The 19,077-nt window shown below is 38.6% G+C and overlaps 2 protein-coding genes across 2 annotated transcripts; both read left to right on the forward strand.

Annotated features, from left to right (window-relative positions):
* Nucleotides 1–1,640: 1,640 nt before the first annotated feature.
* LOC104433815 (beta-glucosidase 12) lies at nucleotides 1,641–7,494 on the forward strand. The gene is made up of 13 exons (XM_010046685.2): nucleotides 1,641–1,850; nucleotides 1,974–2,043; nucleotides 4,261–4,319; nucleotides 4,449–4,524; nucleotides 4,629–4,706; nucleotides 4,847–4,934; nucleotides 5,037–5,292; nucleotides 5,408–5,523; nucleotides 5,619–5,839; nucleotides 5,962–5,993; nucleotides 6,096–6,198; nucleotides 6,883–6,991; nucleotides 7,098–7,494. Exons 1-13 carry the CDS (start codon nucleotides 1,686–1,688, stop codon nucleotides 7,267–7,269), a joined length of 1,545 nt encoding a protein of 514 aa, XP_010044987.1. The 5' UTR covers nucleotides 1,641–1,685; the 3' UTR covers nucleotides 7,270–7,494.
* Nucleotides 7,495–11,117: 3,623 nt separating this feature from the next.
* Nucleotides 11,118–12,734, forward strand: LOC104433817 (DNA topoisomerase 6 subunit B). The gene is made up of 4 exons (XM_018864840.2): nucleotides 11,118–11,250; nucleotides 11,325–11,419; nucleotides 11,497–11,671; nucleotides 12,370–12,734. The coding sequence occupies exons 1-4, from the start codon at nucleotides 11,137–11,139 to the stop codon at nucleotides 12,514–12,516; spliced, it is 531 nt and encodes a 176-aa protein (XP_018720385.2). The 5' UTR covers nucleotides 11,118–11,136; the 3' UTR covers nucleotides 12,517–12,734.
* The last annotated feature ends 6,343 nt before the right edge of the window (nucleotides 12,735–19,077 follow it).

Raw genomic sequence — 19,077 nt, forward strand, 5'->3', positions numbered from 1 at the left:
TGCCCTTATTTGAGAAAACGAGGACATTTCAAACTCTTATTTAAAATTTTCCCTAGAGATAATCTCAGCAGTTAGATGTGAAATGGTTGGTATCGCCTTGATAATGTAGAAGTAGAAATTATATCAGATAGATAAGGGTTGGATTGATATTATATGCCACGGTTCTATATTATTAGCTGAGTCTTCATTTTCAAAAGCATCGAAAGCGATAATGACGGACCAACCAAACCAAAAAAAACATTAAAAAGTATCGTCACTAATTCTTAGCACTATGGCAATAGAGATATTAAAAAGGTGTCACTATCGTCTACTCTACATATGTAGCTAGCATATAGTTGGATAAGCAATCCGGCAACAGAGGTCAACTTAGACCTTTTCAACAGCCATTATCATGTCGCATTCAGGTTAGCATCGAAACCAACCGGTTGTTTCAAATTGCCGAACTGCTTAGACTTAAGGGCGTGTGCCAAAAATTAGAAAAATCCAAGTTGAGCATTGAAATATAAGGTTTGCGCTTGAGTCAACAAGCCAAATTAGGGTTTATTTGATATCATATAGCACGGTTCCATAATATTAGCTTCGTCTTAATTTTCTGGCCCGTCGAGAGCGAGAATCAAGGACCAAGCACACCAAGAATATGGAAATAATATTGTCATTAGTCCGAAGCGGCACGGCAGCCCACGTTTTTTCCAACTCATTTTGGTCGTGTATATAATACATTGCTGCGTGGATAAAAAAACTGTGCTTAAGACCGATCCAGGTGAGGTCGACTCAAGCCCAGCAGCCGCTGTGCTGTTCCATCTATGTTAGCATTGAACCCGTCAATCCTCTAAATTTGCTCAACTGCTTATATCGTAGGGCACATGCCAAAATTTGTCTAGCGTATTGAAGTCCGTCCTACCGCATAAGCAGCCGATGAACAATGAGCCCCATGTCGGTTGGCACGAACGTGTGATATCAATACCCCTTAATCAGAATTCCCTGCAAATCATAAGAGAAAGTTGTCAATTCTAAGAAGTAGAACAATTGATCACCGTGCTAATTCAGACTTCATGCATCATCCCTCTCTTGATTCAACATTGGCGTCTCATCTTTTTGACTTCCCTAGTGTCTGGTACTCAACGTGGCCAACGTTATAAACAATAATCCATGCGATGCACGATGATCATCTTCATAGGGAAAACAAAAGGAAAAAGACCTATTTATTTTATAAAAAGATTGTCAAACTAAGCAGGGCGTGATCAGCTCGTCCTAATTTCGCGATATATATTTTCTCATGGAATAAATCTAAGTAACCATTTTCTAATCTTCAATTTGCTTAGTTTTTGGGGCCCCTACGTGCGAATCCGACAAAATTTCAGAAGTTGTCCGAATGCCAAAATACGTTAGTTCGCTAGGCCCTTTCAGAGATCTGATCTGCGGATGGACTCTGGCAGGATACATGTGATCGGCCTGCGCGTGCAGCATCACGAGATCACGATAATACGGGAATTAACAAGTACAATCATTGAAAGTCCAAACTGTAATGTGGCGTGGCTTTTCAATCCCACATTTTGCGTTTCACACGTGCACGAGCGATGGATAAAAAATATAGCAAACGACCAATTGGTAATTCATCTCTCTATTCTATATATATGTACAGAATGGTGGGTTGCTAGGCAGCTGAGTACAAGCATAAATCAGCCATGGCGTTTCTGGTTTACAATAAGCTTGTGCTCTTCGCCTCTGTGCTTCTTCTCGGTAACACGGCTTACGCTTCTTATGCTCGGTCCAAGTACGACACTGCATTGTTCAACCGGAGTAGCTTCCCCTCTGGTTTCCTCTTTGGGACGGCCTCTTCGGCATACCAGGTATCCTTATATCATCCTCTTTCTTTTTCTGCTTCCTTCAACTTGATTATTCATGGCCTGTGAGAAGGAGAGTTTGAGTTTGATGCATGTGTTCTTGTTTTATTGTTGTCATCTTTTCTCAAGTATGAAGGTGCAGCCAAAGTAGATGGCAGGGGTCCAAGCATTTGGGATACTTTCACCCACAAATATCCAGGTACACATCCAGCAATATAAGCTAGTCTAGCTATTCTTCTTTTTTCTAAATGAAGTTAGTACATCATGAGATTTGAAACTCTCTTTGATTCTGCTACATATCATGAAGTCAGTACATCATGAGATTTGAAACTTTATAGACTATGTTGTTGAGTGGTCTGGAGTCTCTCTCATCCTAAAAATTAACTCAAAAGGTAAAACTTTTTCTCATACTTATAAATCGACCACCAACCCCTTACATAACCAACATGAGACAACTTCAACAATCAACAATCTCCCCTTCACATTCAGACTTGATATTAGCGTTGGTGGTTTTTAACCTCTCTTATCTCAAAAGCTAGCTCAAAATGTGAAACATTCACTTACACTTATAAACCAATCACCAACCCATTTTATTACAGATGTATGACAACCTCAACACATACGGCGTAAAATGAAGTGTGGTTGCTTTTATTGGAAAAGGAGTATCAATTCATAAGAACAAGTCATGTGAACACTTGACAAATTGAAGATGTGTGTATTGATTTTTTACCTACAAAAAGCCCATCTTAAGTAGATGAGCTCCGAGCATTTCGAATATTTATCTTTTTGAGTAACCTTAAAACGTGAGGTCAAATATGCATGTGGGGACCAGGTATGAGCTATGATATAGTAAGAAATCAAACATATATCATTTAATTAAACCATGCATATGCGTCTCTTTGCTCAATAGGTAAACCCTAGTTGTTATTCAATACAAATTATCGTCGCTATCCATTAGTCCTTATAATACAACCTATGGAAAAAAAAAAAGGATTTATGCGCAGGGACAAGGGGTATCTCAAAAGTATGGACAATGTCAATATTTTATTTTTTTAGGTAAATTTCACTTCTTTGCAATCCCATTTACTAAATCGAATGGTCTTAGAGCACTTTATATGAAGTATGATCACGATTAAATAAAAGATCAATTTAATCCTACATTTACAGCAGCTTGTGCGAAAGTTTTACGCTCTTGTGTTAGTAAAAGTATGTTAGTAATTGGATTATTAGTAGAGATAATATATTATTTTATTTTTAAAAGCTGAGTGCACAAATCAAAATGGGGAAGGTAAGGATGAAGTGGAAGTTAGAGAAGTCGTGGAGAATGATAAAATGGTCAATTAAAAGAGAGACCACTCCCCAAATATCTGCCTCGGTCCAGCTTGGCATGCTTCATGTGGTATTAAATGTCGCAATCTCCAAGGTCTTTTGCGAATATTCGCAAATAAAGTTAAAGATATAATTATGAAGGATACGTCATGAGGACTTGAAATGGCTTATTGGGTCCATGGTCGACGATTATATATAATGTGATCGTGGATTCCAATCTGTTGCAGTATTATTTAGATATCAAATGATGATTTTTCACGGTAATTTCAAATGAATTCGGTTTGATCTTCTTCTTCTTTTTCTTTTTTCTTAAAGATTTTTGTTTGATGTTGTCGTCTATGCTTGAGGTCAAAGCACCCCAGTTCGATTCCGTTGAAATTCAAGTTTCCTACTCTAAGGAATATGATATTACCCTAAACAAAAAGACAAATGAATTGATTACTTTTGAGTCGCCTCTTCCTTGTTTTATATTAAACAGTTTACAGATTGATAATGCTAGAAAGGTAAAATTCGGTATATAAAATTGATTTCCAACCACTTGTTTCAATATAATAAAAATTGGAAATTGATTTCCTAAATAATTTTACCTTATGCAAAATCAACCAGCACTTTTAGAAGTTGTTGCCTCAAGGCATTTTCGGTTTTCTTAAAGCTAACAAAAGAATGCTATCGTTTTGGGTCACGATCGGTTGTTAGAATCAATATATAGGCCTCCGGAGTCTGTATCAAAATGGAAAAAGCAATGAGCAGATTGAAAATAAAAAGGGCGTGTGTTTATCGATTAAAATAATTATCCGTGATCATTGTAATTTAATCGACAACTTTGGCCCTTCGTTGCATATAGATAGTTTGATTGAGGGAACTGGTTTTTCAATTTTTGGAATAGCATTTGGGTGGTATCCGAGTCACCTTTCACGCACCCCGATTACTAATCTACCTTCCTTGCCGCGATCCTATGGATCGTGTATTGGAGTACAATCTCTTTATTAAGTGTACGCTAGCTTGTTATTTCCTTTTCTCTTTCATTTTCTCTTCATCTGTACCTTATGATGGGCCTTGTGTGGTTTTGTATGGCGAACTATAATAGAAAAAATAGCGGATGGTAGCAACGGAGATGTGGCTATAGACCAATACCACAAATACAAGGTATGTCATTCATCGGTCACGGCCACGTAATCTTTTTTTCATTTCGTCGGTCCATCTATGCAAAATTATTTGTAAATAATCTACTTCATGCTATCCAAATCTTATTTTTCCGAGCATTACATGGTACAGGAAGATGTTGGGATAATGAAGGAGATGGGTTTGGATGCTTACAGATTGTCAATCTCGTGGCCTAGGATATTACCCAGTAAGTTGTTGTTCTCGTCCAATCTTGTCATCTTGGACCCCCAAAATTTTGTCTATTTTGCATTAGATCATACTTAAAATTCTTTGCCATATTGATGATTTCAGAAGGAACGGTCGAGGGAGGAATCAACAGAGCAGGCATTGCATACTACAACCACCTCATTGATGAACTCCTAGCCCATGGTATCAGCCTCATTTCACTCTCTCTTCAAGTGCTAAATCCATCAAATATGTGTCAAATAATTTCTCGTTCTTGCTTATTAATTATGACCTATGCTTTCTTCTTCTTTCTCTTCTTTTAAATTTGTCTCCATTCGATGTAGGAATCAAGCCATTCGTAACGATTTTTCACTGGGACGTTCCCCAAACATTAGAAGACGAGTATGGTGGTTTCTTGAGCTCCAAGATTGTGTAAGTGATTGTCACCTCAGCGTCCCTTAGACTCCACTGAAGTTGGGCTTTGTTGTCCTCCTTCGAGGTTACGAAGATCGATCTTTGTTTTTGCTCGCGCAGGGGCCATTTTCAGGACTTCGCTGATGTATGTTTCAAGGAGTTTGGTGACCGGGTCAAGCATTGGATAACCCTAAACGAGCCATGGACTTTCTGTGATGGAGGCTATGTGCTTGGGAGTCTAGCTCCCGGCCGATGTTCGGCTTGGCAGCAGCTAAACTGCACCGGCGGCAATTCTGCCACGGAACCGTACATAGTCGGCCACAATCTACTTTTGGCTCATGCGGCTGCCGTGAAATTGTATAGGGATAAGTATAAGGTGATCCAAAGTCTTTCGAATCATGGAATTTATATATTGACAATCTCACTTCACTCTAATTTTGGTCAGTTCGATTCATTTCTCAATCCTAATGGTGATACATGCATGCATGCAGGCATCTCAAAAGGGGGTGATCGGAATTACATTGGTAACTCACTGGTTCGTGCCCTACTCAGACGCCAAGCACAACCTCAATGCAGCCCAAAGAGCCTTGGACTTCATGCTCGGATGGTGAGTGAATCGTTTTCTTCTCTCTATTTGTGGTTAATCAACTATCGACATATTTCAACCGTGCTTAATAATCACTCGATCGATTGCCTTTCCAGGTCCTTGGACCCGATAACCTACGGTGACTACCCGCACAGCATGCGATCTCTCGTCGGAAATAGGCTGCCGAAGTTTACTGAGGAGCAGTCGCTCTCGTTGAAAGGGTCGTACGATTTCCTCGGGTTGAACTACTACACCGCCTTCTACGCGGCATACGCGCCTTACTCCGTGAACGCTCAAAACATGAGCTACGTAACAGATGCTCTCACCAATCTCACGAGTGAGGAATCGAATTGTTGTAGTTGATATTCGATGACGACAATAATAGCGCAATCTTGATTTAAGTAAATTCTAATAATAATGCTTCTTTTTTCTTCTTCTTTTTTGCCCTTTTTCTTGCAGGCGACCGTAACGGGATACCAATTGGCCCAGTGGTATATATACACTCTTTTGTCCAATCTATTCTTCTTTAATTTGCTTATAATCTTTCATTTTTTGTTGCACTCGTCAAATAAAATGTAAATTAAATTTTGCAGGCTGCTTCAAGTTGGTTATCGGTTTATCCAAGTGGGATACGAAGTTTGCTACTATATGTTAAGAATAAGTACAAAAACCCACTCATCTACATCACTGAGAACGGTAAGTAGGACTTTCTCATAATGACTCGTTCAAGAAAAATAAGTAAAGATAGTTCATTCCAGAATATATTTTTGTCCATGCTGATAAATTTCTAAAAAGGTTGGTAAGTGTCAAAAAAGTGTGAGTAAAGAAAGCTGCCGTTTACCTAATCTTTCGGTAATTTTTTAGTAACTTATCCTAGCGCTTTTTTAAAGTTTTTGGATTAGCGGCTTTTGTCATCTTTTACTTTCTTTTCTTTTCTTTTTTACCAAGGCTTCAAATATATCAACTCCTACATGAATTTATCAACCTTTATTTATTACTGGTTTTTTTTTTACTTGTTTTAATACTTACCAATACTTATCGAATTCGTATTTGGCTAAAGAATCGAAGAAAATCATGCAAACTCTAGAAAATCTACATTTGCTTAGACAATCACAAAAGTACATTGCATGGTTTAATTCGGTGGGCCATAACATAGTTTTGAAAGCCACAAATAAATATGATTTGTGAAGGAATACATGATAAAACCGGTCTTTCGTGGTTTAAGATTATTAAAGAAGATATCTAACCAAGTTTTCACAACTTCATGCATATCGGTGAGCTACATCTTGGAATTTGAGATCCTAAACCAAATGAATCCTTGCCAATATCATTTTGCAAGTAATAACAATCACTCTCAACCACTCTCGATCAACTGCGTAGGAATTGATGAATTCAACAACTCTACACTACCCTTGGAGCAGCAACTAGCTGATCCTATGAGAATAGATTATTACTATCGCCATCTCCAGTACCTTCTGAAGGCAATCAAGTAAGCAATTTTCAAGCAAGATTCTTCTCATAATCCGGCGCAAAGTCTCAAATTTTCTTAAGTTTGTACTACATGCAAATAATGGTCATGGTCGATGTATGCTTAGGGACGGAGTGAACGTGAAGGGTTACTTCGCATGGTCGTTGTTGGACAACTTCGAGTGGGGCTCGGGCTACACTGTTCGTTTTGGGATCAACTACGTGGATTACAAAAACGGATTGAAGAGATATCCCAAGCACTCGTCAATTTGGTTCAAGAGCTTTCTCAAAAAGCATTAAAGACCCGTGTTCAATTCTCATCGCCAGGTCCTGTGGGAATTGCATCCATTGAATAAGCGGATTTGCTCTAAATCCCATCTTCATTTGATTGCTTCCTAAGGCTATTTGCTTGAGAGTGCCGTCTGAAATACGGTGATCAAGTCGATTGAATAAAGAAAGGAAAAATCGTTTTGCGCATGATGCTAGATATCTTATTAAAGTTGTAGAATGAACTTTCTCGTGACACGGTCTTGAAATTGTGGGCCCAACTAACCCGTTGGGCTCAGTCGTCATGCCATGCTAAGAGGCCTATTCTAGGGTCGGCCCTTTTTGCGTGCTTAATTTCATTTTCCGGGAAAACGGGAGAAAATAACACACCCTTGAAAGAAAATGGCGGGAACATGTCATCTCGACCTTGACCTGCTCCTCCCATGAACACCGCAGAGCCTCGAGCTCCCTCAAGCCGTCGCTTCTAGTGTTGACTTCACATCATCGCCTTCATTATCGTCTTCATCCTCCTCCTTAACTCAGTTATTACGGTAAATGTAAACCCGCCATTGCCTATGGGAACCGACAAATATTAGCCCTAGCTTAGCTCTGTACACCTCCCTCGCTCCGTTTGAACTCTATTTTCCCCCCGCTCGGATCTCGAAAGAACCTCGTGGTTTGGCTCAGAGGGGTCTCGCGTTTGATGGTAGTGGGAGGCCGCAGTGAAACCCTGCCAACCGACCGAAGAGAGGCAAATCGAAGACCTCGGGGAAGGGCAAGGACAGCGTTGTCAAGCAGAAGTCGATCTCTGCTTTCTTCTTTTCCTCGCTAATATGGTGGTTTCATGACCAATAAATGACTCATAATGACTTCAACTATTTTATCATCTGTCCATAGCTGATAAGACCTTTGAAAAAAAGGGAAAAAAAGCCTTTTCAAATGCACTTTCTTATCATGTTACGCAGATTTCCTATCTTAAAAATTGAAAGAGAAATATTTGTGTGATTGTAACTATCTTTAATCCACTATAAGAATAACAGCTTATTTTAAGTAAAAAAATAAAAATAATTATCCTTTAAGAATTTGTGATTCATAATACGTTATTATTCTAACAATAGCCCAAAAATTGTTATGCTAACAAAATTTATTCTCCTGTAATGTAAATTTAATTACTCATACTCAACTCATGCACAATTCAACACATATTACTAAAACACTTTCACATTTAACTCAATTTAGAAACTTGTACCCAAACTAAGGTGAGAAAGTAGAGCGAGCGAGCGCGAGATCGAGTGAAGGCGAGAGAGGGTGAAGAGAAAGTTATAGAAGTGGATTAGATTTAAGTAAATTCCGAACCTATTTAACACCCATATTATTTTAAGTTTTGCCATTCTAAACTCATTTATGATTTGTTGAATATGATTAACTCATATAACAACTCAACCCATCAAAGAAGGGTTAAGAAATGAGTATATAACCTATTTTGACCGGTCTGCCAACAAGTGATGACCCACTTTTTAACTGAACCACATGAACACGTGATATTAATACCATTTTATCCAAGTTGTTTGCATATCTTATAAACCAAGCAACAAAGTACAATAAAGGCCTTGGGATTGGGACCGTCAAATCGCACATTTTATATACGAGCTATAAATATGAGTATTTTGCTTTGATATAGTTCGAACCCGAAAGCATATGTGACCCGCATAAGATAAAGTTGTTGGTTTTAACAAAAATATTATAACCCCATCACTAAGCTAAATTGAACTGCTCGCATGATTCCACTCTCAATTTAATCTTCACATCCCATTGTTTTGAAGTTCCTAATGTTACTCTTTTTCAAATTGGCCAGCATTATGAAAATGCAGCCACGATGCGCAACGATCATCTTCATAGACAAAACAAAAGAAAAGCACCCTCCTTTTGACAAACGGATTGTCACACTATAGTGGGTGTAATCAACTCACTCTAGTTTAATCAAAGTATTTTTTTCATTGAGCTAGCTAAATAACCATTTCTTTATTGAACACATTAAATTATTTTTCATCCAAATCAATTATTGAAGAATGCATTCAATGTGGTTATTGAATAGACCCTCAGATTTTTGGGTCCCCCACTGTGGGAATGAAGCAAGACTTCAGTAGCTTTTCCAAGAACAAATCATGTTAGCTTGTCAGGCGCTTTTGATGATCTCACTTGTGGATAGCCTCTAAAAAAAGGCAATTAATAATTAGAGAGAGAGATATATATATTGATGTGATGCACTTGCAACATCTCGAGATCACACTTCAGGGCATAAAATTCATAACTGCGCATATTTCACGTGCATGGAGCATGCCCGAAAATACAACAACGTGATCATTTCATAAAAAACTCTCTACTACATTCACGCATATATAGAGAGACAGAGAGTGGGAAGCAAGAGCGAGACAAGGGAAGCAAGAGCGAGACAATCTTGATTTACTAGGCTATTGACCCAAAGTTATTCCTTCCATCTAACTTTTGAATACAATCGTAATTACAAACATGTCTTCATTAGACAAGTAAAAGCTCCAAATCAATTCTGAATCTTAATGCCTAGTGAATATAAAATGCAGCGAAAAGATCTTGCAATTTAAGTTTAATGCGAGAAAAGGAAATTACCAAAAAAATTCAGGAAGAACATATAGGATATCAGAGATTCGCGTGATTCAATCCAATTGTGATACATATTCTATGAAGAGAGATAATTGCCAACATATCTACTATGAATTCGGATTGTAAAATCATTTGACGTTCAAGTTTTTACCAACTTAAGGTTACATTCGAATCGAATCAACAAGTGTTATTTGACAATTTTTTCCGAAGAGCAACTCAGAAAACTCAAAGAGAGAGAAACCTGAGACTTCTCTTAATTACTCTTGGGTTTAATAATTGAGTAGAAGTGCTTCTCTTATATTCAGAACCCGCTTGGGAAACTTACTCAAATTAGAAAAATCACTCAAATCAAGAAAACTACTCAATATTGGAAATCACTCAAAAAAAATCATACTAGGTAACCTACTTGACCAAAGAAAAAATTAGGAAAATTGGGAAAACTAATTGGATCAGGTTTTTTTAACGAGCTCAAACTAGAGACGTATTATTACTCTATAATAACACAGCCAAAAGAAAAGCCACGCTAAAGAAAATGTGTCAGTCCCGGCATTTCCTGTTCATGAACTAGTGCTAGAATTTCATTTGAATTTGACAGAAATTAATATTGATCACTCCGTTCACTCATGCTTTCCATCGTTTGAGACAATGGATTGCCATCTTCAAAAGAAACCGCAACTAACCAGCTCTTTAGATTAGAAAAATTCAAGCTGAGCATCGAAATATAAGATTTGCCCTTGAGTCAACAAGCCAAACTAGGTTTTATTTGATATTATACAGTACGGTTCTATATTATTAGCTTCATCTTAATTTTCTGGCGCGTATAAAGCGAGTATCATGGACCGACCAAACCAAAAATATGGAAAAATATCGTCACTAGTCCGTAGCAACTCGAAATCGCACGTTCTTTCCAACTCATTTTATCACCTACTTTAATATATTGCTTAGTCTATAAGTAACTGTGCTTAAGACCGACCCAAGTGAGTTAAAACTCAAGCCCAGCAGCCACTGTCATGTCCTATTTATGTGTCCATTGAAACCACAAATCTTTCTAAATTTGCGCATACACAAATGCCAAAATTTGTCCAGCCTATTAAAGTCCTTCCCAACACATTAAGTGAGAATATTATCAAGATCCCAATCTTTTCGTCTGTTTTATTTATAGGGTGACATTAATTTATATGCCATTGAACCTTTTGAGTCCATCAAGGGAAACTCTCATTGAAAAAATTTCACGGCTGGACTAGTTACAAGATAAACCAGATGCAAGATAAAATTGGAGTCTTTGTGAGCATTGTCAGCACAAAAATCCCCTTCAAGGGGACAGGGAAGGAATATATTGGAGATGATATAACCGAAATTGCTACTGCTGTTAAGGTGAGTAGGATTTGTCCTTGCAAGAATCGTTATTTGGACTCTGAACAGATTGTCTAATTATTTTAATCCTCCAGTATGCCATTCAGCAATGCTGCATCCAGCTTAAAAGTAAAATAGTAAAGAAAATGCAGGCGCGTGAGCAACAAGAGAGAAAAAGAAACTTGAGCAAGTAAGCCTACTAATTATTCGGAACTCTAGAATTTTTGCCACAATGCCCAGCACGAAAACTGAAAAAAAAAATGGCAGGTACGTCCCTAATGCTGCTGGAGCGGTGTATGATGTTCTGAAAGAGATGGCACAATCTCATGCTTTAAAGAAGAAACGCTACGAGGATGAGGATGCCGATTTGCTGGACAAAGTATCAGCTCGTTTAATTACAAAAGATATGCTTACGGAAAAACTATCTCAACATGTTGAAAAGGTAATCCATTTCAATTTGCTTGTCAAATATTTTTGAGGTTGATGACAGTAATGTGGAAGTGATCTGATTGAGAGGACAGCTAATGGATGCAGAATGTGGATGTATTATGCGATAGGATCAGCATCAATGCTTGTGTTTTTCTGTCATACCAACAAGTCCACAAGTGGAGGCCTGAGGCCTCCTATAAATTTGGGCTTTAAATGTTCTTTTACATTCTTTGCGTCATGCACAAATGCAAAATAGAAGTTTCACAAGACAAAACTGTTAGGGATGTGTGGTAAAACAGCTCTTTTTTTATGGCATTTCTCTGTCGACCATCTATAACTAATCTAGCATCCAAAATCTTGCCAGGCAACGTTTGAAATCTAAGGAAAGCCTTTACGCCCTTGATACCCTGTATCTAGGAAGACATAGATGTGGAACCATTGCTTACTTTAATCTGATCAGGCCTCTTTCCAATTGAAATTTGGTCTTCCGAAGTAACCAGCTGTTGATTCAGCACAATTCTTTTAATCTAGCTTAGCCAGTCTAGCCATAGTACCCAGAAGGCTATGCTTTAAATGAAGGGAAAGGCTTTGATGATTAAAAGATTCTCAAATATCCACCTTTTGAGAAACTTGTATTTCATTGTTCTTAGTTTTGATGTGAGACCCTTGTAATAGCGGCAGACATATGAACCCGAGTTACCCTATGTGCAGGTGGATTATGAAATGGCTTTGGAGTTTGCCACACAGAGAGGAGTTAGTGAGGAGCCCAGAGAAGCTATCTATATACAATCTTTAGACGCCAAAAGTGACTTCATTGAGTTCAGCAATTCAATCTTCTGCTTCAGGCTGATCCGGTAAAATTCTATTATTCCTGCCATTTGTTGGATAAATACAAGATTTGGCCATGATGTTTGTTGTGTCTCTCAGCGTAAGCCTAGATATTTAATCTGCATTTGTGCTTAAAGTACATTCTGAACAGGCAGCTCTTCAAGCTTACACTATATTTCTGAGGTGCTTGGTCAACAGACCTCTTCTTTTAGTTCAATTGGCATCGTCCTTTACGTTTTCTTTGCAAATAATGATTTTCTGGCTTGTATTTGATGTAATCAATGAACGTTTTAGCCATAGAAAATGCACCTTAAAGGAAAAAGAGAGGGAAGAGAAGGTAAATCTATTGCTGGTGTAATGGTTATTCAGTCTGTTAAATTATGTCTCGAGTTTTTCTGGAAAAGAGGAAATATAAAAATAAATGAAAATAAAGTTTCCTCTTTGCCGCACGGAAGCTTGCGGAATCCGAATTGAAGAAAAACAAAGAAGCAGCGTCCCACTCACTCGGCTTTGTAGAATTAAAAGGGAAAGTCAAATCTTTCTCTTTTGTTGACCAAATCTTGGATTATGCGATTTCTTCACGCATGCAATTCTCTGGCGGTGGAATAAATAATTCTTTTGCAGGTCTTTTATTATTTAGTAAGTGGCCGCTTGAAACCCTACGTAAAGGAGGAGCCGCCGAAGGATTCACGTGGTGAAGCAGGCCGCCGAGAGGGAGGAAAGCCACGCCGTTTTACTCTGAGTGCTGTGGGTGTTCTGTTCGTGAGAGACATTCATGGGTGCTGGGTGCTTGGCTTTGGGTCTTCGTATTTCTCGCGGCAAAACTTATTCGTGATTTACATCCAAGTAAGATTGATGTATTTGGTGTAATTGGGGTTTGGGAAACACCGAGAGAGTGTTTGAGTGACTTGAGTGTGTAATCTCATTGTATCGCTTAATCTATAGTGAAATTCGCTGCTGCTCTCCCCGTGGACGTAGGTGTTTACGACTGAACCACGTAAATCCGGTGTCCAATTTATTTTATTCTTTTGTCTATATTTTGTTCGATCGCTCGCCCCATCGCAACACAATCTACTAAATGAATTTGAAGAAAATGATTGCTGGAGTAACACATTAAAAGGTGAGTAGATTTAAAACGCCAAAGACTGCTGTCTTGTCAAAGAAAAAGAGAGTATGTCATAAAGATATCTATTGCCATTCATTGTTTGGGCTTTTTATTCCAGTCAAAGTGGTGATATAGCAAAACAAAACCGGACACTGAGACGCATGAATATTTCTGTTAAAAATGAATGATCAAGTAACTTGAAGAAACTGGCCGTCTTTTTTGTTAAATTGTGTGAAAACTAAAGAAGACCGCAAACGATTGTTCAACTTGCAAAATGCTGTTGTGACAGTGAGAGAACTATTAATGGCACATGCTAGACCATTTCAAGATTGGTCCCTGCATAAGCTTGGGGGACAACGCCTCTGATGTGTGTGTGTGTGTGTGTGCGTGTCCTTCCTCAACAAGTTTGAAGAATGACAGCTACTTTATATAAATGCTTAAGAATGCTTTGTTTTTTTTTTTTTTTTTCTTTTTTTGAAATTAAGCAAGTTTATGGAAAAGTCTTGCTTTTTTATTAAGTACTACACCAAATGCACGATGCAATTGTCAAGTTAAATTCTAGATGCATTTTCGGTTAAAAAAGATACAAGAGTGGTTGCACTCATGATATTCCCAGATTGTACTAATTCGCTTCATACATCTGATCTGCCATACATTGCAGCAGAAAGTTTCAAACAACGTTAATAGAACATAGGTTGTTTTCTTTGAGAAGAAATTGAATATAGAACAAGATCTGTATATGAAAGAGATTTAGATCTTGAACAATCAATGAAAAATACCTCAGCTCAAATGTATTTCTTCTTCAGAACTTCTAGTTCATGCTTTACAGGACTTCACCATTCTCGGAATACAGAGGTGAAAGAAAAAGCTCAAGATGAATCAAGAACAACCAGAGATGGAAAAGATGAAGGTAACACTCTCGCTCACCCTTCTCTCATTCTCTTATCCTTTTATACTAGTTTAGCTATTTCTGTTACAGACTTGTTACAACAGAATAACCAATATAGAAGCATATGAGTAGTTCTTCTATCTGTGCAGCTCCTTTAATTTGCTTGATCAACTTCTATGTTTTATGTTTTGCTGTCATGGATCGCCAGCTCATCAATTCACCTGGATCGCCAGCTCACGACCTTCCTTTGCTCCAGCTTCCTCTGTTCCAGCCTCCTCTGCCTCAGTTACTTCATTAGGTTTAGCTCTTCTACTATCACCAATTTCTGTATTCAACTGTTCTTTTAATATCTGTTTAATTCCTCTAACATTCTTAACCTTCCCCAAGTCAGCTGCAGACCCATATATTCCTTTTTGCTTTTAGGATGATGTGGTCAAAGACCCATCAAGACGTGTCTAGGTAAACTTTTACTTTTTGCTTTTTGCTTAATCTAAATTGTGTGATGGACACTTTCTTACCATTTTCCTAATCCGAAACTTTCGCAATTTATTAATATTGAAACATAAATTCGCATATAGTATTTTGATAATTGTTTGAAATTTGGTAATATAGGAAATTTTGATGGGAAAGTAAATAGTTGTCCACTGATAAAAAGCTTAACTAAAATTTTCTATGATCAGAAGCATTCTTGCTTTTCATAGTGTGGTAGCAGCTGTCTTGCTGCAAACCTATAGGCAGTAATTTTCCTCATTACTAATTTGTGTTGTAATTTACATTGCTTTAGGATTTACTTAAGTTCTTCATTTTCCGCTCTAGCTTGCAATTTGTCTTATCCTCGTCTGAATCGCACAAGAGAGTTCAATATTCATACGAATCGGTGCTGTACGCTGTACTCCATTCATTTTGCGTTTTGATGTCAACATGCCACCAAAGGAACGGCTATGCTCAACTGCAATAGAAATATCTTCTTGATATTTCTTCTTGGCGTAGAAATTAGGAGTCCCGGCAGCTTTTAAGCTTTTCACTCTAACATCACAAGTTAGGTTGGGTGATGACTTAGGGCGTGTTTGGTAAGGATTCTGTTCCCGGGAGTAGATTCCGATCAAACCGATTCTTTTTATTCTCGTTCCTAAACTATTCTAAGCATTTTAAGCCATTTGGTAACTGTCCAAAATTTCCGATTCGGAATAGAATTGCATTTGGTACCGTGTTCATTAATTCTGCTTCCAAATCAATTTCTTTTAATTTTTAAATATTTTTTTTTACTTTTTTTCCTTTTTTTTTTTCTTTTCTTTTTTTTTTTCATTTTTTCATTTTTTCTTTTCATTTTCCTTTTTTTTTTTTTTTTTTCTTTTTTTCCTTTTTCTTTTCTTTTTCTCATCTTCTTCTTCTTCTTCGGTCCGCGACCGCACAAGGGCTAGTCGACCTCACCGGGCGAGGCCGCCCCGCCTTGGCGAGCCTCACCTAGCCCCGCCGAGGCTGAGGCTCGCCGATCTAGTGAGGCCGAGCCCCGCCGATGGCCGGGTCGGCCTCATCGGGGTTGGGTGAGGCTCGCTGCCACCGCCTGCGGCCGGGCGAGCCTCGCCCGGCCATCGATGGGGCCGGGCATCGCGAGGCTTGCCCCCTCCCGCCTAGCCCCGCGAGGCTGCGGCCATCGGCGGTGGCTTGGCCTCGCCCGGATCTAGGAGGCCGAGCCTCGCCCGGCGAGGCTTGCCTCCGATGAGCTCGACCTTGCCCCGGTCTAGCGAGACTCCGGCGAGCTCACCTGCGGTGGACGACGGCGGCCGGGCAGACGGCGGACGATGGCGGCGGTGGTGGATGGCGGTCGCGAGATTGGCCGAAGGGAATAAGAAAATTTCTTGATTTTAATTCTCAAATTCGTTTCCCTAACAAGAATCAATTTTTTTTTTTTGTTCTTGATTCTATTCTCAACTGCTCCTAAAACAAAAATTTTACCAAACGCGATTATAGGCCGAAACCGATTCCAGAACAAAGAATCGAATTTAGCCCCGTTTGGATGGTTGCCAAACAAGGCCTTACAAAATGCGGCCACGAAATTCATTCTGCGATTTGATATCATGCTTTTTTGTTTCATGCCGGTTTTATCAATGCCTCATCTTTTCTTCTTCGTGTCTTGTTGGGGATTCTAGATGTGGGTTTAGTTGGTGAGATGGTGCCACGCTAAGCGGCCCAGTCTAAAGCACGTTTTATGGTTAATTACCTTTTTTGTATTCCGTCATTTTCGTTCCATTCCAAATTTCGGTGGAAGAAACCGACCCTCCTTATTTCTAGCCTTGGACGTACGTATACCAATTATTACAATTCCCAAAGCCACCAACCTCAATTTTCTATATATAGACACGTGTCAAATTCTGCATGTACGGTCTTATTGATAAGTGGATGGTCCCCATCTCTTTGTACTATCCGTTGCGTGTATGTACAGCATTCCGGGGGGAAAAATGGATCGCAGTTGGGATTACATCCAAAGCAAAAAATGATGTAGCAATGTGACTTGACTGATATGAGGGCAAGAAAACAGACGATAGTTTCCATAAAATAGCCCTCTTTGGACCACTTTTATTACTGGATGCTCAGAAGAGAAGTGAGTCGAGATTGGCTATTTTGTGTTTCGATATTAGTGGTATTAAATTTTTTAAACTAAACTATATGGCAATACGTATGTATGATATATTTTCGATTAATTATTCTTTGAGACCTTATATTCAAGTTCATTCCAATTACTAATTTTTATTTATCTGGTCATTTTTAATAAATCATTTTTCTGAGTTCATGGACGTTTTCTCTTTGTTTTTGGGCAACTATTGTTCGCCGACTAAATCATCGAAAGGTTTTCTATTCATATGATCCAGCTAGGGGAAAAGACCTTTCTTAAAAACCATTGAAATTAGCCAACAAATGAGAAAACTCATTAGGGAAAAGCCAGCTAACTTTCTTTTTCTCCGAAAAAAAAAAATCCTTATAAAAAGAAGATATATTACGAGCCCGAGATTTACCCACTTGACCTCCAGCTTCCAATCTTTTACTAACTTATTTTTCATGGCATTGAAAATGAGTACAGAAAAATCCGTTCCACAAATATATGTTACCAAAAAAAAAAAAAAAAAAAAAAAAATCAGTAAAAGATGCGTATAATAGTGTCTTCCTAGCTTCACACGATTTAAAACACGCCCACCACTTGTCTTATTCACGGCTCGTTTTCCGCATGAAAATGTGAACGGGGCAATTTCATAATATTTGAGTCACTCTCTCTATAAATACCGCCAAAGAAACAGCCACAGTCCGTGCTTAGAAAAGTGTATCGGTCATGGCGTTTCGTGCTCATGACCTGATGATGCTTTCATGCATTCTAGTCCTTGTGAGCTCGGCGAGTCATTGCAAAGCTGATTGTGGTGCCTTCAAGCCCGGCGATTATGACACCGCCTCGCTCAACCGGAGCAGCTTCCCGGCTGGCTTCCTGTTCGGAACGGCTTCTTCCGCATACCAGGTAGATCAGATTTCATTTCCGCAACTTCCTTCTCATCCTCATTGTCATACCTCGGAGAAACAGAGTCTATATGTGCATCCTGCATGGTCATATTAGAGATTTGTTTGGTTTTTTCTTCTTGGCTTTCAGTGTGAAGGTGCAGCTAATGAAGATGGTAGAGGGCCTAGTATCTGGGATCATTTCACTCACAAGTATCCAGGTCTCTCTCTCTCTCTCTTCCACCCACTTGCACACCCTCACAGAGCTAATGACAGTTGCAAACCGTGAGCTTCCCTCTCTTTGCATGTGGCAAAAGGTCGAAGACGTGTTCCGATCTCATGTAATCAACAGAGAAAACCACGTTGTTCATATCGATGGACCGCGAGTGTGTTTGAAATAAAATTAACCACATTAGTTATATCGTCATCTGTAGATAACCATGCTGCCAGATGCTTCGACAGCAGTGACATTAGTATAATGATGATTGTTTTTTGAAGCCAGTGAATTGAGCAGAGCAGCTGGGGCAGTGTGTAAAGATGACATAACTTTGCGTCCTTGCCTCCAACGGCGCACTCACTTTTTTTCCCCCAAGACAAATGTGTTTTGTCTTTTCTTTTGTCGTCTCTTGAAGAATAACTCAAGATATGGTAAAACTTATACCAAAAAATTCAAGATATGGTAAAACTTATACCAAAAAATTGTTTTATAACGTGATAGAGCAGATTGTAAGTAAATTGGAACCGGCTTCATGTGTCAATTTTAGCCTACTAGCATCGTCCTTTCTTGTACAGCGACATGGAATTTTATTTCACGCAAATTAAAAGCATGAGATTTTATTTTATTCCAAGATGAATAAAAAAACGACTTTGCGATAAAATTTAGAATTTGAGAATCCCAAATTCTGATTCAACGGATTTCGTGATCGTATCATTCTTCTCTGGATTGTCATGATATAGAGAACTAATAAATTGGCTTGTACTTGTACTCTTTTGCTACATGACATTTTCTAAGTAGGTTTGTGACTATTATAATCAATTATTTGTCAACTATTGCAAGAGTATCATCATACTACGTAAGATTCAACATTTCATCATATGGGCTTTTGAATTGAGA

The sequence above is a fragment of the Eucalyptus grandis genome, chromosome 2 (assembly GCF_016545825.1).
Source record: "Eucalyptus grandis isolate ANBG69807.140 chromosome 2, ASM1654582v1, whole genome shotgun sequence".
Lineage (NCBI taxonomy): Eukaryota > Viridiplantae > Streptophyta > Magnoliopsida > Myrtales > Myrtaceae > Eucalyptus > Eucalyptus grandis.

Excerpts from the sequence above, each read along its gene's own strand:
- LOC104433817 (XM_018864840.2), top strand. The coding sequence starts at position 11,137 with ATGCAAGATAAAATTGGAGTCTTTGTGAGCATTGTCAGCACAAAAATC. Across the intron at positions 11,251-11,324 it reads AAATTGCTACTGCTGTTAAG|TATGCCATTCAGCAATGCTG; the intron begins GTGAGTAGGATT and ends TTAATCCTCCAG. Across the intron at positions 11,420-11,496 it reads AGAAAAAGAAACTTGAGCAA|GTACGTCCCTAATGCTGCTG; the intron begins GTAAGCCTACTA and ends AAAAAATGGCAG.
- LOC104433815 (XM_010046685.2), top strand. The coding sequence starts at position 1,686 with ATGGCGTTTCTGGTTTACAATAAGCTTGTGCTCTTCGCCTCTGTGCTT. Across the intron at positions 2,044-4,260 it reads TTTCACCCACAAATATCCAG|AAAAAATAGCGGATGGTAGC; the intron begins GTACACATCCAG and ends GAACTATAATAG. Across the intron at positions 5,994-6,095 it reads GGATACCAATTGGCCCAGTG|GCTGCTTCAAGTTGGTTATC; the intron begins GTATATATACAC and ends TAAATTTTGCAG.